General features: G+C 37.6%; 3 protein-coding genes across 4 annotated transcripts; 2 read left to right on the plus strand and 1 right to left on the minus strand.

The window, feature by feature from the left end:
- On the plus strand, nucleotides 3,613-6,683 carry LOC104771133 (transmembrane protein 184A-like). Of its 2 annotated transcripts, XM_010495608.2 has the most exons (8): nucleotides 3,613-3,866; nucleotides 4,007-4,053; nucleotides 4,138-4,295; nucleotides 4,394-4,467; nucleotides 4,697-4,846; nucleotides 5,183-5,468; nucleotides 5,581-5,814; nucleotides 5,896-6,683. In XM_010495608.2, the coding sequence occupies exons 3-8, from the start codon at nucleotides 4,140-4,142 to the stop codon at nucleotides 6,262-6,264; spliced, it is 1,269 nt and encodes a 422-aa protein (XP_010493910.1). In that variant the 5' UTR covers nucleotides 3,613-3,866; nucleotides 4,007-4,053; nucleotides 4,138-4,139; the 3' UTR covers nucleotides 6,265-6,683. The 2 variants fall into 2 exon arrangements, with proteins under 2 accessions (XP_010493910.1, XP_019097167.1); XM_019241622.1 differs by lacking the exon at nucleotides 3,613-3,866 and having other exon boundaries at nucleotides 3,879-4,053.
- On the plus strand, nucleotides 7,868-8,561 carry LOC104771134. Its single transcript, XM_010495609.2, has one exon. The coding sequence runs from the start codon at nucleotides 8,140-8,142 to the stop codon at nucleotides 8,473-8,475; it is 336 nt and encodes a 111-aa protein (XP_010493911.1). The 5' UTR covers nucleotides 7,868-8,139; the 3' UTR covers nucleotides 8,476-8,561.
- LOC104772628 lies at nucleotides 13,511-14,856 on the minus strand. Its single transcript, XM_010497219.1, has 3 exons — nucleotides 14,341-14,856; nucleotides 13,782-14,274; nucleotides 13,511-13,545 (listed from the first exon to the last, which is right to left on the minus strand). Exons 1-3 carry the CDS (start codon nucleotides 14,854-14,856, stop codon nucleotides 13,511-13,513), a joined length of 1,044 nt encoding a protein of 347 aa, XP_010495521.1.

Genomic DNA, 17,094 nt, shown 5'->3' on the forward strand with positions numbered 1-17,094 from the left:
CCACACTTCCCCCCATGGACATACCATTATTATTAAACGCTTGGGTTATATGCTCACCAGCACTGTCTAGACTTATAGTCTTAAGTGGATAATCTCTTTATTTACTGGTGATGGCCTTATAATGAGTTTCCCTTGTGTACATGCTACACACGTGAGATTCTGAGGGATAACTCTTCTCTCTTATAGAGTGTGCCAATCGGCTTACGCATCATGTTAGGACCCGGATGGCCAATCCAGTCATGCCATAAAGTGAATTATTGAACATCTTGTTCATTTATCATTCTGTGCTTTGCCAATTTAGCCTCTATCATGTTAATCTTAGCATGGTATAAACCAGTGGCTAGTGCAGGTATAGTCTCTAGGGCCTTCTTTTGTCCTTTTACATTTTCTGTAATGTATAGGAATTCTCTAGTCCCTTCACCCTTGGTTTCCACATGATAACCATTTAATCTTATATCTTTAAAGCTCAACAAGTTTCTCTTGGAGCTGGGTGAATATAAGGCATCACTCAATTCAATGTGTGTTCCCTTAGGCAACAACACGTGAGCCTGGCCGTAGCCTTCACTTAGGCTTGCTATACCCGCTTATCTTTGCTAATATTGGTATTCTTAAAGTTGTGTGGCTTAATCCACTATCCACCATACTTATTTTCTTGTCCTTAGCCATTTCCAATAATGGACAAGAATTTAAACCACAATAATGATCCAGTAAACATAGAAATTAAACCAAAGCTATATTTAGGCAACCAGAAATCTCATAATTTAATTGGTCATCATTCTCATGGCCAAATTTCCTTTACCATCGAGATGCACCAAAATTAGTTTCTGGATTCTTTTCAAATTCTCTTGATAGAGATTAATTAGATGTTTAGGAGTCATGCATGTCTTTATCCAATGGTTCTCCATACCATATCTATGACAAGTGGACTTGGTCTTATGTTGCGGTTTGAAATGACCCGCGGCCTTTCCCCCCGACCACGGCCGAAGCCTAATCGGTTTCTACGGCCTTGACCATCATAATTATGCCTTTGGTAAGTCCCACGACCAGGACCACCATGTCCACTTCTTCCTCGGCCACGGCCACTCTTGTCCCTACGGACATAGTTAGACTCATTGGTCTCTTTTGGCTCTATAGGCTCTTGAGGATTTTTCTTAGTCATATCGACCTTGTGGGCTTCATTGCACTTTTCATCAGTAATATCTCATTGTTTTGCTCATCTAGCATTAAACAAGAGTTTTAGGTCTGCATAGGTTTTAAAACCTTTCTCGCAATATTGCTGTTGGAGCACAATGTTATTTGTGTAAAATGTCGAGAATGTCTTCTCTAACAATTCCTTCTCAATGACCTTAGTACCACACAACCTTAGGATTGAGACAATCTTTAAAAGCTCTGAGTTATACTCATCCAGAGATTTGAAATCCTGGTTCCTTAGGTTTTCCCAATCGAATTGAGCCTTTGGTAGGAGCACCATCTTTTGGTGTCCATATTTGCTTTTAAGCTCTGTCCAAAGGTCAATAGGATCATCTATTGTGAGGTACTGGTTTTCTATTCTCTCAGCAAGATAATTGTTTGATGTCTATATTTTCTTAGTGCAATCATTATAATCAACAATATACTCACATAGGTCCTTTATAATATATGACATGCATCATATCATTAGCATGCGGTATTAGCTCCCGTTACCATGCAAATAGGTCATACGGATTTGCCCCCGTTACCATGCCTTTAATTTGTTCATAGGCCATGTTAAAACATGCCTTGCCTTTCCTATAATTTTCGGCTTTGGTGTTCATGATAAATACCTTAGGTCATGCGGTATTTGAGACCGAACCATGCCTTGCCTTTTCTTATAATTTTCGTGGTTTAATATGTCTTGTGTTTTATCTCATAATTTCGAACTTAGGACATGCGATATTTGAGATCGAACCATGCCTTAGGCCATGCGATATTTAAGATCGAACCATGCCTTCAATCAATAGGACATGCGATATTTGAGATCGAACCATGCCTTAGGCAATAGGACATGCGATATTTGAGATCGAACCATGCCTTGCCTTTTCTTATAATTTTCGTGGTTTAATATGTCTTGTGTTTATCTCATAATTTCGAACTTAGGACATGCGATATTTGAGATCGAACCATGCCCTATCTTTGCTTATATTTTCGTAGTTTAATCTATGCACACAAGACAACAAAACTAAATAGCATGCAATAGTTTCCTTTTCTTAGATAATCTAGAAATTTTCCTTTTTCTTAACCTTTCCTTTTCCAATTAGGAATTTAAACAAATTTTATGGAACTAGACTTTTTCTAGATCCCGATTTTAATTTAGGATTTTAGGGATCTTATGCAACCTAAATTTACAGGAAAATTCTATGCCAAAATCGATTAATAATACCCTATACCAAATTCGATTTCTAGTATGCATGCAATTTCAAGTTTTAAACATCCTAGAACAATCAGATTAATATCTCTCTTATGATATTCGAATTTAACAGTTTAGTCCTAGGTTCTTATGCAACAATCAATCAAGCAATAATAAGCAATCAATCAACCGGATTTAAGCTTGATATATCTTTGGTGCAATTCACAAACAATCTAACAATCCTATGTGACCGGTTTTAGAGTTTTATAGGATTAGATCTCTTAAGATTTGTTTGTTGTGTACTTGGATGTTTTAGGGTTCAATAGTTTTAGATCCAAGTTCGATTATGGTTCTAAGAGAGTTTTAATCTTGTTTACCTTTCACCAATTAGGGTCTGACTGGTTTTGATCTGGGAGCTAAAGACCTCAGATTTACCTTGATCACGAACCACGAACCTCGGACCTCGATCTACTATCGACCTGATTCTCGTCCCGCTCGCGTACTGCTCTCGTCCGGAATCTCGTACCGCTATCGTCCGGATTTTCGTACCGCTCTCGTCCGGATACGTCTAGGAACCGCAAACCTCGACCGAAACTCGAACAAAACTTGATCATCGAACAGAAACCGGATCGCGAACGAGGAATAATCGCCGAGAGTTTTGGATTATCGTCGAGGAATATGGACTATCGTCGAGAGTTCTTCGAGGCAAGGGGATAAATCTCGAAGAAGAAGAAGAAAGGCGGTTTAGGGTTTTGGAATCGGCGGCGGCTCTAGGGTTTTTAGGGCTAGAGACTATCGTGCTGATAACGTGTTATGAATAGAGAGTTTAGGGATAAAGCTCTTGTGATTCTTATTGATTATTCCCAAAGTTACATACATATATATAGTAGGGTTACAAGTCTTAACTTAAACCGACCTAAGTACTAATGGGCCGAGTAAGGTTTCGGCTAATGGGCCGAAACTGTATGGACTGAGTAAAGCCTATGGACCGAGACTCCATAGCTGATAGATGGGCCGGTCTAGTGAGTCCACTAAGTGTTTCATAACATCAACAACATTTTTGATAATCATTGAATTGGGTTGACTTGTGAGATGTTAAGATTATTCCAAAAAAATAAATAAAAATATGAAAATAATATATTAGGGGTTTGAAGTTCACAGGCTGGATTGGATGGACGTTGAATCGATTCCACCTCTTTTGCTCATCTTTAAAAAAAAAAAAAAAAAAAAATCTTTCAATCAAAACTATAATTAAAAAAGAAATCAGAAATCATTCCTTTTTTTCTGCATTTTGCTTCTTCTGTTTTCGACTTGTGCTCTGCTGTGAAACCCAAATCCCATAATAAAGTTTTCTCCTTTCTCCATAGGAAAGAAGAAAGCTTTATCAAAACCCTCATCCACAAAATCCTCTTCTTTGAGAGAGAGGGTTCTGTTTTTTTGTTGCTTCGTTACTACGGTTACATTGTTCTCTTCGCCCCCCCCCCCTTTCAGTTTCAAAAAGGTACGATCTTTCCTTAATTGCGTTTGGATTGTGTCCCCAAATCCTGGGTTTTGATCAATCCTCGACTCCCTTTACTCGCCGATCTCGTAACGAAAGTTTTAAACTTTAGTGAATCTCCAAGTTGGGTTTTCGTGTTTTAGGGTTCTTGGTTCGATTTTGCACAGATCCGTCTTGGCTCTTTGTAGAGGTTTGTGATTGTACCCAAAGATCCCTTCTTTTTTTTTTTGTATTTGCTTTGCTCATAGTTTTGAAGGAGTTTGCTGTTTTGCAGAAATGGCGGATTTGATACCGTTTTATCTGAACATTGTGGCGTTTCTATGTACTGTTGGAGCCATTGCTTTGGCAATATTTCATATCTACAGGCATCTTTTGAATTACACGGAACCAACTTATCAGAGATATATCGTACGAATCATCTTTATGGTCCCGGTTAGTATAGTATCATCATCTATAAGCTGAACTGTGTCTACTACTCCTTGACATGCTGAATTCTGTTTTCCCTTATACGTTTTGCTTCTCATTGCCAGGTTTATGCCTTGATGTCATTCTTGTCTCTTGTGCTACCTAAAAGCTCGATATATTTTGATTCCATACGAGAAGTGTGAGTATTCCTAAATTTCCTATTGGAATTGTACATGTGTTTTCTCTAACAATTAAAACAATTTCTCTCTGACCCTTGGAAACTTGAGTGTTGAGTGGAGATAATGTAAGAGTAGTTTCTTCTTTTTCTTAGAGTTGGCCCTGAAAGTTTTCTGTTACTGTTCAAAGTCAATGGCCTAATGGCATTCATGTCTCTAATGATCTTTTTTTTTTTTGTGTGTGTGTTCCAGATATGAAGCATGGGTTATTTACAATTTCCTGTCGCTGTGTTTGGCATGGGTTGGGGGACCAGGATCAGTAGTGCTTAGTTTGAGCGGCCGCTCTCTAAAGCCATCGTGGTCTCTCATGACATGTTGCTTTCCACCTTTAACATTGGACGGGTAAGTTTGAACCAAACTCTTTGTACTTATCAACAAAGGCTGTGTTTACATAGTCTTTCCCTGTATTTTTTAACATTTCTCCTGCAGTACTGTTTTCTGTGCAAGTCATACAACATGTGCAAATTTATAGATTCTGTGTCTTCACGTTAATATTCTTTACGTGTGCTTTGTCATCAGAGATGATCATATGGTTGCACACAGTGTACGTATCATCAGAGACATTGAATGTTCTGTTTGCGTGTCTTGGTTTTTTGATGATTTTTCTATTTATCTTGCGTATGTTGACGTCCTCTTAAATGACATCTATTGAACACATGCATGATCTTTTCAATGCAGGCGTTTTATTCGACGATGCAAGCAAGGTTGTCTGCAATTTGTTATCCTGAAGCCTGTCCTAGTTGCTGTCACACTTGTGCTTTATGCGAAAGGGAAGTACAAGGATGGGAATTTCAACCCTGATCAAGCATATCTCTATCTTACCATCATCTATACCATATCCTACACAGTGGCTTTGTACGCACTTGTGCTGTTTTATATGGCATGCAGAGATCTACTTCAGCCATTCAATCCAGTCCCAAAATTTGTGATCATAAAGTCTGTGGTCTTTCTAACCTATTGGCAGGTAAAATGAGCTTACTAACTCAGAGTTTTGAAATCCACTCTTACCTTTTGCTATCCTTCACACATTGTTGCTTTTTTTCTGATTGTGTTCTATAACCCTCTTCTTTGCACAGGGTGTTCTAGTTTTTCTTGCTGCAAAATCTGGATTCATAAAGACTGCAGAGGAAGCGGCTCATTTTCAAAATTTTATAATATGTGTCGAGATGCTTATTGCTGCAGCATGCCATTTCTATGCTTTTCCATACAAGGAGTATGCCGGTGCCAATGTTGGTGGATCTGGCAGTTTTTCAGGGAGCCTATCACATGCTGTAAAACTAAATGACTTTTACCATGACACTGTTCACCAGGTAACTGGTTTCTTTTAAAAATCATCGATATTTCAAATCATAATTGTTTCATATTGGTGTCCTGATGATTGTTTATTACAGTTTGCTCCTACATATCATGATTATGTGCTCTATAACCATCAAGATGGTGGTGACGAGGGGACAAAGAAGTACCGGTCGAGAACTTTTGTTCCAACTGGCCAAGAGATGGATGCAATGAGAAAGAACAAACCTGTGTATGCAAACAAGATTGATGGTGTTTCGGTGTCAAGTAGTCTATCTTCAGAGGCAAGCTCACCAAAAAGCTCTAGCGTAACTTCTGATCCTGCACGTTCTGATGCTGCAAAATCTTCCTTGCTTGTGGATGCCTCTGATTCTCTTGATACAATGTATAATATGTCCCTCATTGACATCGATCTATCTAGTTTCCCGAGCAATGTCCCCTCTGCAAGTGAAAGTGGGCCTAGATAGGGGCAGACAAGAAAGATGTAGAAAGAAACCATTAACAAGGTACAAAACATGCTCCTAATAGTTGGATTCAGATGAATATGTCTCAGGTGTGTTCTTAGTTGAAATATGTTGTTAGTAGGAGACTTGGAAGATAAATGAAAAAGCTTCTAAAACCCGTTTGCCTTTATAGCTTTACAAGTCTTCTACTAGCATTTTCTATTGCACCCTGTTTCTCGTTCCTGCCTACTTTGTAGATACAATAGGGTTTGATATGGATATGGAACTTTTCAGTTGATTACTTCTCAAGCTTGTGAATCTCTCGTAGTGAATTAGGAACATTCTTTTCTTTATACATGTAACATGATGAGTTTCGGAAACAAAGCCCTTCAAACTCATAAAAGGCTAAGGCTAAGGGTCAAATGGTGATCCTGTTTGCCCAACATTATATTTGTTTTATTTTTCTAATGGAAGTAATAGAGTTGCATGTAATAAGATTGTGATATGAAAAGTAAACTTTGTTCAAATACTTCTGTGGTGACATTTGCATAGCAGTTCTTGTTCTAATGGGTAATCGTGTTAGGTTTTGACCAAAGCAAGCAAAGTTAAAAATGCATAGGACTATAGGACTTGGTTTATCCTTCTCTTTAATGCTAATGTCACATCTTCATTCTTCACACACCTACCACACTTTACTAGTTTATGTCCACCAAGCAAAAACTATTTATTTAGGTGTCTCTCATATTCTTCTGTGACCACAAATGGGACCAAATAAATAAAGGCCGGCACTACAAGATTTGTATAGAAGTAGTGATTGCAACAATACTCTTTTAAGTTTTATAATAAGATTAGAACTTTTAAAAATAAAAATATACTAACAATTCACTTTAAATTCTTTGAACTAATTTGTCTTGGATGATACGTAAATTTCACGATTATTTCTGCATCGAAAATGGCTTATATGATTCAATGTATATGCCACTTTTAATTAAAACAAAACAAGTTCTCTTCATTTTCAAAACAAAATTGACCTCATAATAACGAGTTAACTAGGTAACAACCCACACATAGTACGGTATAAAATAATTAGTTAATGTTTTTACTGTAATTTTTATTTACAAAAACTATTATATTTATGGGTAATTGAAATATTTAAAATTTGATTGTATAGTATATATCTATAAAAAATTGTAATTAAAATTTAACCCGTAAGAGTTATTATAATATCAATTTTATATTATTATATCATATTAACAAAGAGTTCTTAAAATTCATTTTAAAAATTTTATGAAAATATAATTAAGTTAGAAAGATAATATAAAAAATTAATTTTTGGTGTTAATTGTATTTTGGAAAAATACAATGGTAAATAAATGTAAATATTTTTAAAAGCTGATGACAAATAAAGGAAATAGTGTCATGAGCTCTATAATGCTGATATCTCAGCTTTTTTGCCAAAATGTTCCTCTATTAATATATAGGGGATATATTATTTTCATTTGAAAAAAAAAACACACACATTCACTTAATTAATTACATTAACTCTAATTAGTAGAATGTTGTTGCTTATTGGGAATAGGTTAAAAATATTAAAGTATTGACTTGAGAGAGATGAGAGAGAAAGAGCCAATAAGATTATAAAGAAGAAACACAACACAAGTACACACAACAGTGCCTAAAACATAAACTAAAAAGATCTACTGTACTATATAATAAAAGTGCTTAGCAAGAGAGAACAGAGAAAGAGAGAGAGAGTTCAACGCACGCCTCTAACTAAGCTCTTCCCTATTACGTAACTACAACGGCGTCGGCGGCGGTGGTGGCTTTTTCTGGCGGCGACTTTTTACTTTAGCCCTTTTAATTTCTCAGCCTTTTTACTATTTTTTTCAGATTACGAAGATGAGTGAGAAGCTTGTGTTGAGAAGCAGTAGTAGTGGTACTTGTGACTACTACCACAACTACGGTACTTATGGAGCACCACCGTACGGAGAGTATTTGGAGAAGAGACAGTTGTTTCTAAGAAGCTACCAGTTTTCAAGAAAACAGAGTTTCACTGAGAAAGTATCAAGATCTGTTAAGAGAGTGAAGCGAGTTGTACTGAGGAGACTGAGATCAGCTCGAAGGTTGAAGTTGAAACGCGTCGTTTGGTGGTCTCGTTTCAGATCGGCGTTTTACTACCGCCGGAGACGTTTTTTTAGGCTTCTTCACTTACATGAACCTTGTTATTGTTTCTAAAAATGTTTTATATTTTTGTCTTTAATTGTGTTATGCTCAAAATGAATCAGATTAATAACGTTTAATTGAATGAAGATTGGATTATCATTAAACTTGGTACTTATTGAAAAGTCAAAGAGAGTGTTTTATTTTGTGTGTGGACGGTAGAAGAAAACGTGAACTTTGCTTCTCGAGTTACACACAGTTGAAAGACGTGAAAGTGGTGAATGAGGGAGAGAGTAAAGTTTCCTCTTTTTGCGTGTACCTTCGTCACCAAGTCAAAGATGCGTTTTCGTCTTCTTTTTCTACTTGTAATGGGTCTTAAATGGGCCTTAGTCCATAGAAAACAAAGGACCCAAATAATTGTAACTTTTGGAATCGTCGTCGCTTGACTTGGCTTAATTTGGTTTAGTACAGTTTGCTGCTTAATTATGCCAATATATATATATATATATATTTTTTTTTTGTATCGCTAATTTTTGTTATACATGAAATGCGTCTGCCGTTTTCTTTATAACCATCAATTTAAAACTACAAGTGAGAATGTAAGATAGAATAAGCTGGCTAATGATAAACAATTGTAGGTGTCAACACCTCTCTCATGCCTCATGGCTAGTAATTAAGCACATGTTTACTTTCCACAAACATTGATAGTTCACGTTAGTTTATACTACTGACTTAGTACTGAATATTGTCGAGGGCAACAGTTTCCTAGATTCTTCAGTTCCGAGTATTTTCGTAAGCATAGAATTGTAGCAAATATTATTTTCAGTGTGATTTAATTCTCTTAAAATCTTTGATTTTGCAGTTCTTGTTGTTTATCAAAATTAATTCAATTAAAATCGTAAAACCGTTCTTTGATTCATAATGTATTCATGTTAAGTTATTTTGATTTTACAATTCTCTTAATATTTTATCGTTGTTCTATATCTACCAAATTTTAAATCTGCTAATACATAGTAAAGCAAACATTAAAGTAAAACATAAGTAAATTTTCAATATTTCTGTTTTTTTAGTCACTCAACATTTCTAAGTTGCAGTTATTTAATTATATAATTTGCATTTTTTTGTGGGTATTGTCACAATTATGAGATATATAACTTTAAAAATAAAATAAACTACTAATTGTTGTAGAACATAGTTTGTTCTACATTGACATTGTTTTTACAACGGTGAAGCCTTGGCAGTCAGACTTCTGAAATTCATGTCATATATGGAATATGTGACTTCTAATTTGCATACTCTCATGCTCATTAATGAATACTATAATTTGATATGTGCATATTTACATGCTCATTGATGCATATTATACAATAATTTAAGAACAAAAGACTTGTTAGAGATTAGTATGAAATATGTTTTGATATTGAATATCACATTGTGCTTAAAATGTTCATGATCTCGAGTTGCAAATTCTTGAATTATCTAAATTTCTTCTTTAAAAAATTATATAATCCATAAAGTATGAACGATGAATTAACTTATTCTTATATGAAATACATTTGATCTTTGTGAACATTCTGAAAGGCTTCGTATTTGCTTGATTATTAACAAAGGAGATTACAGAGTATATAAAGACTTTACAAGGTAAGTATGATCTCCCAACTATATCGCAGAGTATCTCTAACAAATATTGAAACTACTATTGACCGAGTTTTGAGGAAGACTCATGTTCGTTCACCCTCCCGCAGTTAAATCGTTGGGACACCAAACGGTTAAGCTGGACCTGAACTCGTTAAAGAGTTTTGTCGGTAGTCCTTTTGTAAAAATGTCAGCAAACTGCAGAGAAGATGGAACATGAAGAACCTTCACCTGACCAAGTGCGACCTTCTCACGGACAAAATGGAGGTGGATCTCTATATGTTTAGTTCTCTGATGTTGAACCGGATTGTTGGATAGATATACAACACTTACATTGTCACAGTAAACAAGAGTTGCTGTCCGTATTGGTATATGCATTTCCAGAAGGAGATTTCTTATCCAACATGTCTCAGCCACTACATTTGCTACACCTTTGTACTCTGATTCTGCACTTGAGCGAGACACTGTTTGTTGGTGTTTGGAGGACCAAGAGATTAAGTTCTCGCCAAGGTAGACTCAGTATCCCGATGTTGAGCGTCTTGTATCAGAGCACCCTGCCCAATCCGAGTCTGTATATGCAGTAAGTGATCCCAGATTTCCCTTAAACAACTGCAGGCCGTGACTTTTTGTTCCCTGAAGATAACGTAGTATGCGTTTGCTCCAGCAAACACGAATGATCAAACTTGGCTAAAACGAGATGGACTCGTTAAGCTGTGGATCTATGGAACACTGGCTCAACCTCTCTTCAAATCCTCATTCAAAACCGGAGGTACAGCAAGAGACATTTGGCTCCGTATAGAAAATCAATTTCGAAACAACAAGGATGCGAGGGTCATGAAGATTGACAATGATCTGCGAACCATGGAGATAGGTGATATGTCCATTCAAACTTATTGTCAATCCCTGAAGTCACTGGCAGATCTTCTCTCCAATCTTGATGCTCCAGTCAATGAACGCAATCTTGTGATGTACATGCTGAATGGACTCAACGAAAAGTTTGATAACATCATCAATGTTATCAAACACCAGAAGCCATTTCCATCCTTTGATGATGCCAAATCCATGCTCGAAGATGAAGAGAGTCGCTTGAAGAAAGCTCACAAGACCATTGCTTCACATACAGCTCATGCCTCATCTCCTACGGCGTTGGTCACGACAAGCAACAATTCCCAGAATCAGCAGCATCAGACTCAGCAGAGGAACAACCGACCATGGCGTCGAAACAATCGCTTCAACAAGGGTCGCAACAATTCTCTGCAACAAAACAATCTCCCGCTGCAACAACAGAGACAACAGTTCCCCACTTGGGGGTCCTACTGGCCAAACCCTTACAACCTGTGGCAACAACCTTCGTTTGCACCTTGGGCACAATACCCTCCAACTGTTCAGAACCGTGGTTTGCTAGGACCAGCTCCGAAACCACCTAACGCTCACAATGCAGAGGCACACACTGCTGATCTTCAGCCAACTCGAGATTTTGCAGTAGCGTTCAACACCATGACACTTGCAGAACCAAACAGAGGGGATTGGTATATGGACACAGGTGCCACAGCACATTTAGCTTCTTCACCAGGTACTCTCCACTCTGTTTTTAATTTGAGCAACAGAAACTCAGTCATTATTGGCAACGGTTCTTCCATTCCTGTTTCTCTTTCTGGTCACACCTCCCTTGCTTCAAACATTCGTCCTTTTCACCTTAATAACATTCTCATTACCCCCAATATCATCAAAAATTTGATATCTGTTCGAAAGTTCACAAAAGACAATGCTTGCTTAGTAGAATTTGACCCATTTGGTTTTCTTGTGAAGGATCTTCTCACTCGGACTCCCCTGCTCCGCAGTGACAGTACTGGTGATCTATATCCCTTCCAATCACCACACAACAACACCATTTCGCACACTGCTTGTCTTGCTGTTTCTCCGTCTTTATGGCATATGCGTCTCGGACATACCAATAAGGAGACGTTTAAATCTCTTCTTTCTTCCAATAAATTTCAATGTAATAAAACTAGCTTACCAACATCATGTAATGCTTGTCAACTTGGGAAACATGGTCGACTTCCTTTTCTTAAATCAAATTCTACTACTACAAGCCCTTGAACGCTTATGCAAAGTCTCGAGTTGGCTGAAGATCAGCAGTGTGTGCCTCTGCATTGTGAGCGTTAGGTGGTTTCGGAGCTGGTCCTAGCAAACCACGGTTCTGAACAGTTGGAGGGTATTGTGCCCAAGGTGCAAACGAAGGTTGTTGCCACAGGTTGTAAGGGTTTGGCCAGTAGGACCCCCAAGTCGGGAACTGTTGTCTCCAATCTTGATGCTCCAGTCAATGAACGCAATCTTGTGATGTACATGCTGAATGGACTCAACGAAAAGTTTGATAACATCATCAATGTTATCAAACACCAGAAGCCATTTCCATCCTTTGATGATGCCAAATCCATGCTCGAAGATGAAGAGAGTCGCTTGAAGAAAGCTCACAAGACCATTGCTTCACATACAGCTCATGCCTCATCTCCTACGGCGTTGGTCACGACAAGCAACAATTCCCAGAATCAGCAGCATCAGACTCAGCAGAGGAACAACCGACCATGGCGTCGAAACAATCGCTTCAACAAGGGTCGCAACAATTCTCTGCAACAAAAAAATCTCCCGCTGCAACAACAGAGACAAGGTAGGTTTTGTGGAGTTGTTCAAGTTTGGGTAACATAAACAACCAAATATACGCAGATGGTCATATGTAGGTTCCCGCTTGAACAAGGTAGAGAAAGGGGTTTTAAAGTTGATCGAAGAGCTGGGCAAGATGTTTAGTAAGTGACAAGCCGTATGCAGAGCCTCAGTCCAGAAAGATGGTGAGAGCTGAGCTTGAAAGAGAAAGGTGCGGATAGTGTTGTTTATATTTCTTATCATCCTTTCGGACTTGCCATTTTGCTGGGAAGTGTAAGGACATGAGAAACGAACCACAATCCCATTAGTATCAAAGTGACGAGTGAACAAGTCATTGGAGTATTCACCACCATTGTCACATTGAAAAGATTTGATGGATGTGTTGAATTGAGTTTTGACATAGGTAGTGAAGTGAAGGAATTTTGAGAATACTTCACTTTTTCTTCGAAGAGGATACACCCACAGAAAATGAGTAAAATCATCAAGAAAGATCACATAATATCGAAGATCACTAATGCTTGGAACAGGTGAGGTCCAAACATCAGAGTGAATAAGTTCAAATGGGCTAGTAGTAGTAGAATTTGATTTAAGAAAAGGAAGTCGAACATGTTTCCCAAGTTGACAAGCATTACATGATGTTGGTAAGCTAGTCTTATTACATTGAAATTTATTGGAAGAAAGAAGAGATTTAAACGTCTCCTTATTGGTATGTCCGAGACGCATATGCCATAAAGACGGAGAAACAGCAAGACAAGCAGTGTGCGAAATGGTGTTGTTGTGTGGTGATTGGAAGGGATATAGATCACCAGTACTGTCACTGCGGAGCAGGGGAGTCCGAGTGAGAAGATCCTTCACAAGAAAACCAAATGGGTCAAATTCTACTGAGCAAGCATTGTCTTTTGTGAACTTTCGAACAGATATCAAATTTTTGATGATATTGGGGGTAATGAGAATGTTATTAAGGTGAAAAGGACGAGTGTTTGAAGCAAGGGAGGTGTGACCAGAAAGAGAAACAGGAATGGAAGAACCGTTGCCAACAATGATTGAGTTTCTGTTGCTCAAATTAAAAACAGAGTGGAGAGTACCTGGTGAAGAAGCTAAATGTGTTGTGGCACCTGTGTCCATATACCAATCCCCTCCATTTGGTTCTGCAAGTGTCATGGTGTTGAACGCTTCTGCAAAGTCTCGAGTTGGCTGAAGATCAGCAGTGTGTGCCTCTGCATTGTGAGCGTTAGGTGGTTTCGGAGCTGGTCCTAGTAAACCACGGTTCTGAACAGTTGGAGGGTATTGTGCCCAAGGTGCAAACGAAGGTTGTTGCCACAGGTTGTAAGGGTTTGGCCAGTAGGACCCCCAAGTGGGAAACTGTTGTCTCTGTTGTTGCAGCGGGAGATTGTTTTGTTGCAGAGAATTGTTGCGACCCTTGTTGAAGCGATTGTTTCGACGCCATGGTCGGTTGTTCCTCTGCTGAGTCTGATGCTGCTGATTCTGGGAATTGTTGCTTGTCGTGACCAACGCCGTAGGAGATGAGGCATGAGCTGTATGTGAAGCAATGGTCTTGTGAGCTTTCTTCAAGCGACTCTATTCATCTTCGAGCATGGATTTGGCATCATCAAAAGATGGAAATGGCTTCTGGTGTTTGATAACATTGATGATGTTATCAAACTTTTCGTTGAGTCCATTCAGCATGTACATCACAAGATTGCGTTCATTGACTGGAGCATCAAGATTGGAGAGAAGATCTGCCAGTGACTTCAGGGATTGACAATAAGTTTGAATGGACATATCACCTATCTCCATGGTTCGCAGATCATTGTCAATCTTCATGACCCTCGCATCCTTGTTGTTACGAAATTGATTTTCTATACGGAGCCAAATGTCTCTTGATGTACCTCCGGTTTTGAATGAGGATTTGAAGAGAGGTTGAGCCAGTGTTCCATAGATCCACAGCTTAACGAGTCCATCTCGTTTCAGCAGAGTTTGATCATTCGCGTTTGCTGGAGCAGACGAGCCATCAACATGTCCTAAGACATCGAACGTGAGGCAATGAGTGAGAAAGAGTTCTCTCCAGGCATCGTAGTTGTGATCATCTAAATCAAGGATCAGAGGGATGTGAGATTTGATGTTGGTGACACCAAATGCTCGTTCAGCTTGAGCAGCCATTGAGAGAGGAACAAGGGAGAAGATACGAAAGAAAGAGAAGAGATTGATAAAGAGAAGAGAAGAGAAGAGATTAAGCCAAGAGAAGAAGATCAGAGAGATCGATAACCATCAAAAAATATTTCAAAGTATATGATACATTTTTAGTATCCTTCCTTGGTATGATTTTATATCTAACAATTGCGTGTTATTTGGTAAATATATTTTGCGCTAACAGGAAAAATGACCAAAATTCCATTGACTTAGCTTTTTCATTCTAATGGTTAATATCCCTTATATATTAATAGAGAAGCATTCTTTTGAAAAATCTAATGCGTCGCCGCCAGAGAGCTCGAGACATATTTAGCTATTTAGCCTAATTTAGATTTATTATTTATAACAAAAAATTCCATCTAATAATATTGAGTTGATTCTGCTTCAAGGTGAACGACTCGCTCATAAACAATATGGGCCTATAGATATGATACAAATTCCTTTGGAGAAGAGAAGAATAACAGAAACTTTATTTGGATTATGTGAGTGACTAATAATTCAATGATTATGTTGGATTAAGACCTCCATTGAACCTAAGGTTAAACGTTACATTTGTCCCAAAGTCTCATAAGCTATGGGACAATCTTTGCACTCATTTTTTATCTGCAACAGGTTTCAAATACCTCAATTTAATTAGTCAAATATTATGGATTGCAAACATAGTGGACAATCTGTTCTTAATTACATTGGTATAACGACTATGTGGAATGAGCTCGAGAATTACAAAATATAGGAATAGGATGATTGTACATGTGAAAGTGAATACCAAACTTTTGCCAAAAGATATTGGTCCACAATTTATCATGGTCATGGATGAAGCTTGTTTCGGATCGATTCAGACCAAATCATTTGTCCCGAGAAACTTCCCTATATAATTTAAACCAGGTGTATGCTTCAACAAAGTAGTTAGAGAAGTGCAACATCCTTGAGAAAAAGACTTGCTGGTTTGAGAAGTCTCTTTTAGAATATGTAATCCGGTTTTACTATAATCTAATTTATCTGGTTTACTTCAGTTATTAGCTGTATTGTAGCACATTGCAATAAAGGTTAAGGAGATTTGTCTGTCTCATTAATCCTCTCATCTATTCATGTTGCCAAATTATTAAGCCGCTGCCTCGTTAGTCGCTTGTCATCTCCTTAACCTTAATCTCTTATTTAGATTATAAATCTTTTATTTCAATCATTGCTCAATTTTTCTATTCACTATTAGACCAATTCCTTTTTTTTTTCCTCTCTCTTGTTTTTTCTATATGTGATAGTTATATCCACATAAGTACAATACATGCAGTCTCTCTCTCTGGCTTGTGTTGTGTGGTTAAACAAAAACTGCAAAAATTCAGAGGATTTGGGGATTTGTGGTTTTTAATAAATTCAGAGAAGAATATATCCATGTGCCTTCAGAATCTTTCCTTTCACTCTCTTATCATTTATGGAGCCCCTTCTCTCATCAATCATCATCAAAGTGTTCTTTGTTTGTTACTCAAATTGTTTCTCTTTTTGATCCTTTTGCTCATTTAAATAAGTATTTTCTTTCTCTTATAAACTACTCTCCAACACTTGAACAACAATATCTTTGAAACCGTCTATTTTGCTTTGTTTTGTGTTTTCAACGAAAAGCTCAAGATGTTGCAGATAATTGGTAAGTACGGCCGGTCAAGATCAACATCCCAGTACCAGAAGCTAAGCCATTCATACGATAAAATGACGACAAGAACTAAAAGACATAACTTGGGAAAGAAGGTTGAGAGCAAGTCAAAAGGGTTCAGACTAAACCGACCAAGGAGGCTGGTTCTTAAGGCGCTGGTCTTACCAAGAAGGATTTTGAGCATTTACGCGCGGATCACTAATAAAATGAACAAGGAAGGTTTATATCCCAGTTACATTCTCTCTTCTCATTGGGGCTTCCCTATTGTGTCAGAGAAAAGGCTAAACTTTTGACGTTTGTGACTTCGTATTTAGACAAAACGAGATCAGAAACAGAGGAATGATGTAATTGTAAGACCATCAAATGTTATTTATGAATTATGATGTTGTTATAGACTTGTATTTTTGAGGTTTTGAAATAGGGGAAAAATTAAGAACACGGTTCAATTTATCTTTATCCTTTTTGTTTTCATAGATGAGAGCAAGTGGACGAGTGAATCCTCACTACATTTTAAAATTCTTAGTAACATTTATGTATGAGAAAAAAAAAAAAAAAAAAAAAAA

This window comes from Camelina sativa, chromosome 20 (assembly GCF_000633955.1).
Source record: "Camelina sativa cultivar DH55 chromosome 20, Cs, whole genome shotgun sequence".
NCBI lineage: Eukaryota > Viridiplantae > Streptophyta > Magnoliopsida > Brassicales > Brassicaceae > Camelina > Camelina sativa.